Raw genomic sequence first — 8,774 nt, 5'->3', positions numbered from 1 at the left:
TTTGTTTGTTTGTTTTTTTGCAGTACGTGGGCCTCTCACTGCTCTGGCCTCTCCCGTTGCGGAGCACAGGCTCCGGACACGCAGCCTCAGCGGCCATGGCTCACGGGTCTGGCCGCTCCACGGCATGTGGGATCTTCCCGGATCGGGGCACGAACCCGTGTCCCTTGCATCGGCAGGCAGACTCAACCGCTGCGCCACCAGGGAAGCCCATCCAGCTAATTTTTTAAAAAGATAACCCTGAGGATCCTGCTTTATCCTTCTATCCAAATAGACCCATGAATATGCCCAACACCTTGTTCTGTCCTCTATGGAGGCGATTACAGAGGAGGAGGCAGCGTGCTGGTGGTAAAAGAAACCAGTAATCCTCGTGACTTCAGTTTAATTGTTTAACTTTATTACTGTTGCACCATTTATACAATTACATATAATTTCAATGCATCCATTGTACATTTTTTTGTTTTTTTTTTATTTTTTATTTTTTTCCATTTTCCAATAAGTGGTGTGTTGGTGTCTGTGACACAGAATGGAAGAGAAAACTGGAACTGCAATGAACGCAGACTTTTTTTTTTTTTTTCATTTCCACTGACCAATAAACAGAACTACAGGTGCACCCAACCACGGACATGCATTAACTCGTCATGAGAAATCTAGGGAGGCTAAGTAGGATGAGAGAATGTTGGTTACTCCCAAAAAGACCTGGGAAGGAAGAATGGAGTATTGGCATCGAGATACATGTGGACAGGCTACGTCGGCTGTCTGAAAGTTGGCATTCATCCACAACATTAAAAAAATATCAAAATAAGAAAGGCTGTAAATGAAAAAGAACACACAGAAAATACTGCTTTCATAAAGATCTGATTGCCTCGGCACAGGCCCTGCGGGCAGAATCAAACGCATCACTCCCAACTCCCCTTGCAGAAGACAAGATGCTCAGATCTTAGTGGCGGAGTGCATGTAACAGCAGTTCAGGTACAAAAGATGTACTGTACTTTCAGACATTGATCTTTCAAATCCAGGACTGATTGGTAGAGTTGACCGAAGGTATATTAGATATTTCCCCACAAAAATACTATTTGGATTCTCCCCACCCCCCTCCCTTGATGGGAACACATCCTTATTCTTGGGCAATACGTATCATTACTTCCAATCTGAAACAAGTTAGTATAGGAGAGAGAGAGACAGATAGAGAGAGAGAGACAGAGAGAGACAGAGAGACAGGTCGTCGTTAAGCGGTATTCTTTTTCTCCATAGGCTGTCCTTGTTACTCTTTCACTGCTACGGTTTGATCAGAATTAGCTGCCGGGGTCTCGGCGGGTTTGACCTCGTCTGCGGGGGCTGCGGGGGCCTGGGCCTTGGGCGTGGAACTGGGTGCTTCCGTGGCTGCCGGGGTCTCCTTGGAGGATGGGGCAGCCTCAGTGCTGCTGGGTTTTGAGTCTGAAGCTGGGGCCCCGTCACTTTTCGTCTCCTGCGCGGCAGGAGCTGCGGAAGCCTCAGTCTTTGTGGGTTCCCCTCCCTCCTTGCTCTTGTCATCCTTGCTGGGGGCCGCGGGCTCCGCCGCCTCGGGCTCCGAAGCTCTGGGGGCGTCGCCGCCCGCAGCGGGGCCCGCGGCAGCCGCCGGCTCCTGCACGGCATCCTTCGGGGGCTCGGGCTTCCCCTCGGCTCCCTCCATCTGCTCGGGCTCTGCCTTCGGGGCGTCTTCCTTGGCCGCCTCTGTGTCTTTCTCGCCTTCCTTGTCTTCGGGCTTGTTGGCAGCGTCCTGGGCATCCTTCTCTGGCTTCTCCTCCTTGCCGTCCTTCACCTCCGGGGTCTCCGCAGCCGCCTGGGTCTCATTCTCCTTCGGGGTTCCCTCCTCTTCTGTCCCGGCTCCTTCTGCCTTCTTGTCTTTGTCCTTGGCCTTCTCATCATTCACATTGTACCCCTTCTTCTTCTTGCTCAGCTTGCCTCCCATCTTGGAGTTCTGCAACGAAACATAACACAAAACGAGAAAGAGTCACTCGTGGCTCTAGACCAAATGTCTGTGTCCTCCCAAATTCATAGGCTGAAATCCTAACCCCCAGTGTGACTGTATTAGCAGGAGGGGCCTTTGGGAGTTGTGGGTGGAGACCTCATGGATGGAATCAAAGACCTCACAGAAGATACCCCACCACAGAGCTCTCTGGCCCCTTTCCCCATGTGCCCACGCAGCCAGAAACCAGCCATCTACAATCACAAAGCAGGTCCTACCAGACACCAAATCTGCCTGCACCTTGGTCTGGGACTTCCCAGCCTGCAGAAGTGTGAGAAATAAACTTCTGTTGTTTACAAGCCACTCGGTCTATGGTAATTTGTTATAGCAGCCTCAATGGAGGAAGATGCTTGCTCTGTTTACAAACTAAACAGTTCAGAACACTACTGAACTGTACACTTGAGAATGGAAAACATGGTAAATCTTATGCTACATGTATTTTGCCACAATTAAAAAAAAAAGGAGTCATAAAAAGAAAGTAAAGTGTCTAATCATAGTAAGCCAAGGACATACCAACCTGAGATCAAAGAATCAGTGATTAAAAGACTAAGCTTGTCAATTCTAAAGAGAAGTGGTGCAGTATTTGTTTTATCTGCTTTCCCATGTCCGGCTCAAACACGAAGTCTTGAACAAAATGGCAGTGACAGCCATTTTAGGTCTATAGTAAAGCTAGTAAAAGGTGTCATAACTTTAAAACACTTTGCAAGGAAATGGCACAGATGGAAAATCACAAATTTCAAGAAAATAATCTCAAACTACAAACTCCTTTCAAACTCCATTATTCATACATATGTACATATATGCACACACATCTTCAAAGACCAAATGCAAGGAGGATTTAGTCTATCTCATTATTAAGAAGGACCCATTAAAGGAAAACTATCACTCAGAAAATGAAAAGCTTGGTGTTGCCAGTTACATTTAGTTTGTTAGTTGTGTCATACTTGTATGCATTGCTTTTCAAGGTACTTTGGCTTAAAAGAAATAGTTCCATAGTAATATAAAAGTGCCCTTCATTATAAATTTCTTGATGAGAAGTCAAAGTAGATACGCAACTTCAGTGGTCATTAACAGCCTATTTCACTCAAAGTTAAGTCTCCAACTTCCTGGAGGTTGACACTTTTATTCTATGAATATATTTGGATCCTGAATTTTTCTCCTCTGGTACTAAAGCATTAATCCAAATCAGTAATCAATTATAAATTTAAAAATAATAAATTCAATCCAGAACCGTTGTCGGAGCTAAACTGGCACTCCATTTCTTTTTGTTCAAGTGTATTTTTACAGCATCATATATCAGTGGGAATCCACTGAAATGTTGCTCTTTAGAGGAAAATCTGTTGCCTTTCCTTGATGAAGCATGGCAGAAATCATATGGCAATATCCTCTTTAGTCCACACAAATAAGTCCAGGAGAGAAAGAGAGAGAAAAAGAGAGAGGACACACGCCTTACCCTGTGCCCCATGTACCGGTGTACAGGTGAGACCTCTGGTTCTGTTCTAGTTCAGGGCTCTCTCCTGGCAGAATTATACTGTATTCTTTGACCGATCTTTATTTATTTATTTTTTTTAAGTATTTTCCATTTAGAACAGAAAATTTGCTGCTTATACATTCCATTCCTTGGAATCATGACTCAGGACAGTGATAACCTACATTTATCTTACTTAGAAGCCGGGCGTTAGGTAGAAGAGTGCTATTCTTCAGTCAAAATTTGTCTCACCACTCTATACATGAATCTCCTGTCCAAAACTGGGGAAGAAAAAAAAAGGAACAAACCGAAGGATGATGAAAATACTGCTCCAATTCTCAAGGAAGGCCTTTATTACATTATCAAAGTAATAATTTCTCTTACACATTTCTTTCTAAAAAGAGAGTGACTTTTGGTCATAACCTACATCAGACATCCGACAGGCTCTATTTGACTTAATTTTTGGTTATTTCTCCCCCAGAAGTGGGAGCAAACATATATGGTAAAAATACTTTAAATGCACCTTTATCCTGTAAGCAATCACAAAACAATAGATGGAAATCTGAAGAAATAAACTGAAGCAGTATTTTAAATTATAGTTTATAACTCTTTCATTGAATTCTTAATTACCCAGTATGCATGAATGGTGCACGTCAAAATGTCAGCTCTGATATTTCAAGGTATTTTGGTACATTAGTTTAGAGCAAAGAAAGAGAAAACCTGACAGGCCTGCCTTTAGGATCTTCTCCCAATTCTATAATAGAAACCCATACACCAACTTAGAAATTATAGAATAGAAAACAAAGGATAAATGCAGTGTGTGTATGAACATAACACATGAGTGCCCCTTTTTGACCCACAAGGCATGAAATTCTATACAGCTATCCCCAGAGGCTTAAAGTCATGTTGGTTTGCAAACCTAAAATCTACTTTACTAAAATTGGTGTTCTGAAACACAGTTAGGGCCACTTTCTATTCTTTATTTCTGGGTAGGAAATGAATGTATATAATCAAATTCTAAGTAAGAAAGTGTGTCTCCATTCCTGTTTGTCTTTCAACGTTAATAAACACTCCTACTTTTGCAAATTTTCTCATGTTAGTTATAGTGAGGTATCAGAGGGAGGCTTACAGAATCCACTAGAACCCTGGAAAAGCAGGACAGTCTGGTTATTTCCCAAGACAATGTGGGTGAAAACCTTGCCAACAGCCAGGGATAAATTAAAATTATAACTTAAAATCTATTAACTGTTTCCAGGGGTCCAGCACAATCCTAATTCCAAACACATTACTAAACTATTTTATTTAATCTTCTCAACAGGACCATGAGGTCGTAAGTATACCATTAGTGTCCTCCTTTTACCCATATGGAAATTCTAACTAGCTGAGTTCATGCAGCAGTGTCATAAGCAAAAGGCCAAGCCAACAAAATTAGGTAAGGCAGGAGGGCACTGTCTAGGAGGTTACAGGGAACCCCACCAAGAAGTTGGCAAACGGGCAGAGCTCTTGTCTCGGGAATGGTACCCACCTTGGGTCACAAGGTTGGTGCAGATCTAGGGTGATTCAAAACTCAAGATGTTGACAAGATAAGGATGAAATTCAGAATTTCAGGTACCCTTTGCCCCTAAACTTTTTATCACCCCATTTGCCAATGGAGATTTGTATAAAATCCTTAAAAAATAAGGAGAGTGGTGGGCATATATTTTAATTATTTCTCATTTCTATTACTTCTAACTTTGAAAGAAATCAGTTGGTATAGAAATTCAGAAGCTGGAACTTCTAAGTTTAAAAAAAAGGGCAGTTAAACAAACAAACAAAACAAAACAAAAACAACACGGCAATTAGTAATCCATGCTGGAAGGCACTTAAACCCAAATCTAAGCTACAATGAAAGGGCTGGGACTACCTTTGCATTTCTCCACACTTGGGACATTCACTAGCCATAGAGTGAGTGACACAGCAAGAAAACTCACACCCAAGCTGATGCACTGGAACTAAGCTCTCCATGTTGATACAATAACCAAACACTAAAGTTGATTTATTAGTTACAGCATCTCAAAGGAAAGCAAACTCCGGAGTTGTCCTTTGAAATTACAGAAGAATTCTAATTTACAAGGGCCAAAGTTATTTGAAGACTGATGACTTCAAATTGGCACAGAAAACAACTAACAACCAACAGCAAGAGAGAGGAACTTCACTGTGTTTAATCTGGAAAATGTTGGACAGGAATTATTTCATGGAGACTTTGCACATTGCATCATGGTAGATGTTGTTATGGATCCCATCTCCACAGCACACTGGCCCTGAATCCTTGGGCAAGTTACTTAACCTCATTGTCCTTCCATTTCCTGTACAATAAGAAAGGTCAATCTTAGGAAAATTTTATGTGAAGCATCAGTACAACGTTTGACATTTCATGGGTTTGCAATAAATGTTAGTTCCTTTCCCCATCATTGAGTTTTGCAATTCTTAGATAATTCTGTGCTTCTAAACCCCAAGAGAAAAGTAGAACATAGGTTCCACACACACAAACACACACAAGTTCTAGAATCAGGAATTAGAAGCACTATAATTAAAACATTTAAAAATATTTTTAAATGGCATCAAGAGGATTTTTCATAATTGTGTTCCAAGCATGCTCCTGCTGACTGTATATATGTGGAAAAGAAGTTTGTACAGTTATCTGTTGTCACCATACTACCAGCATACTGCTAATATTAAAATCAGTCTACTTCTTTGATTTGAATCTTTTATGTACTTAAGATTCTCGAGGTTACAAGTCTTTTAAAAATATAAACAGTCTCTTATACCAAGAAATCATTTTCCAGACAGAAGTAAAAATTATAGATCAGTCATCAAATCTAACTCCTCCCAATTTGATCTGATACTGGAGTGGTCATAGAAGAAATATCATTTCATCTTCCCACTATCTCTCCATTACCTTGTCCAGGGAAACAAGAAAAAGAGTCCTTTCAGTCATCAGGATGAAAAGAGAGCCCAAATTCTTCAATTAAAACTCATTTACTGACTCATATTATATACATACGTGAAACACAAAAAAAATTGATCTACACTTTATCTTGGCTAATAAGCTAAACATAGAATGTCTATGAGGGAAAGTAACAGTCAAATGTCACCACCTTTTTTCTTTTTTTTAATTTTCCACAGATGACATTTTTCTTGTATAAAGTCCCAAATCATTTAATATTTTTTAGGCACTAATAAACAGTGTTCTAAATCTCCCACAGCTGTCTTGTGATTTATTCCCCCCATCTTATAAAAGTGAACCTCTATCTAGTTAATTAATCCCACTTGGCTATAAACAAAATAGTCCCAAAGAATTAAAATTCTGCTTTTTGGTGAAGAGAGAAAGTGACATTCTAGCACTATTATGTGATCAAAGCAACCTGGGATGGTAGGTGGGAAAACAGGAGAGAAGCTGTGAAAGTTAGAGAGAAAATCAGTGGCAGTTATGGAGCCCCCAAGCCCAGTTCTCCTTTGTCTACACCTCCCATCAGGGTCCCAGAAAGAGCTGGCATCCATGTGATAAATTCCTAGTTAGGCAGGCTAGGTAAGGTGAGGAATTTTTTGTCCTCAGAAATAAGTAAATGAAGTGACCTAAATATTAGATTTTAATTTTTTCTCCAAAGCAAATATTTGGAGGATTTTGTTGAGTCTTAGAGCTAACAAGTATTTCTTTTCTTGTAAAAGGAAATCCTATTTACAAGCTAATGTTCAACTACCAAGTTGAATACAAATATAGATGTATAAGAAAAAAATATATGATCCTACATATTGCCACCCTAGCAAACCTAAAATTAAAAAAAAAATTTCTTTGGGGGGTTCTGGGCAAGAAATAATTTGAAATGCTATGCTGTAATAAAGATACTCTAATAGACAAGATAATCACCTCTACAAAGCTCTTCAAATTATTTGTTCCTTTCACTCCAGGAAGGCTGTCAGGGAACACGGAAGATGGTCCTTAGCCATTCAAATCAGCTAAGTTGTGTTTATTTTGTACACACAATTCCAGGACACACTGGGCAAAATCACCTCTGTAGATGTTGAATTATCATGGGGTTTCACTAAACAACCACCATTCTTGCAAATTCTAATGTGATCAACTCAGCCAGAACTTTCCTAATATGCACCTGATGGTTTTTCTCACCTTGAAATAAACCAATCTATCAGCATAGCCTACTGAATTAAAACTTAGTCTTTCATTTTGAGAAAATAAAGGTAGACAGGCAGAGGACAAAATGTCATTTAGAAAAAATTAAATTATAAATATTTTCTTTACGACTCATGTCAAAAACAAGCCACCTAGCACTCACTCAGTATGAAGTTTGCTAAACATAGCATGCACATTGAGTGCTGGTCCCAGCTGTCAATAATTTGCTATAAAACTCTGAGCAAGTCACTTCCCCCTCTGGGTCTCAAATTTCTCATTCAGTAAAATGAAGATATTTAGCTTATTCTTTTTCTGAAAAAAAAAATTATATATATATTATGGATGCTTATAGCACTAAACAATAAGGTATGTGTGAGAAAATGTGCTGTGATCAATGCTATGGTCTGAATGTTTGTGTCTCCCCAGAATTCATATCCTGAAACCTAACCTCCAAGGTTATGGTATTAGGAACTGGGACCTTTGGAAGGTGATTAGGTCATGAGGCGGACTCATCATGAATGGGATTAGTGCCCTTATAAAAGGGACCCCCATAGAGCTTTCTGGCCCCTTACAGTATATGAGGATACAGCAAGAAGATGGCAGTCTACAACACAGAAAAGGGCCTTCACCAGAACCCAACCATACTGGCACCCTGATCTTGAAATTCTACAGCCTCCGGAATTATGAGAAATAAATTTCTATTGTTTATAAGCCACCAGGGTATGATACTTTGTTAGAGCAGCCCAAATGGATGAAGACAATCAATAAAGTTCTATACTCCTGTTAATTATTACCATAAAAACATACACCACCTTTCACCCTGAAAATCAAATTGACAACCAGTTGGTTTATTGGTATGATTGGATTTCTTTATACATAATTTTAACATGTGTGAAGCTTGTTAAAAATCAGAAATAAAAATTTGTAAAACAACATCCAAATGTTTTTCAAATACCAGACTTTTTAATGTTTTCAATTATGTTTAGGAAATGTTTTCAGGATAATGTGTCAGTTCTGTAAGTAATGAATGGGAATGGAACTGAACACTGAAGACATCTTAGATGAAAATATCAGTGCTAGAAAAATTCGGTTTCATTAGCTTTGCTTATGCAGAACTACTTCACAGCGTTGTG

The 8,774-nt window shown here is 39.9% G+C and overlaps 1 protein-coding gene across 1 annotated transcript in view; it reads right to left on the bottom strand.

The window, feature by feature from the left end:
* Positions 1-372: 372 nt before the first annotated feature.
* BASP1 (brain abundant membrane attached signal protein 1) overlaps positions 373-8,774 on the bottom strand; it is a 55,170-nt gene continuing 46,768 nt past the window's right edge. The window contains exon 2 of the mRNA XM_081233540.1: positions 373-1,957. Within this exon, the coding sequence (XP_081089666.1) occupies positions 1,262-1,948 (687 nt within the window). The 5' untranslated portion in view covers positions 1,949-1,957 and the 3' untranslated portion in view covers positions 373-1,261. The remainder of the gene's footprint in view (positions 1,958-8,774) is intronic.

This window comes from Mesoplodon bidens (genome assembly GCF_964165515.1).
Source record: "Mesoplodon bidens genome assembly, chromosome: 4".
Lineage (NCBI taxonomy): Eukaryota > Metazoa > Chordata > Mammalia > Artiodactyla > Ziphiidae > Mesoplodon > Mesoplodon bidens.
This window is presented reverse-complemented; position numbering and strand designations above follow the sequence as displayed.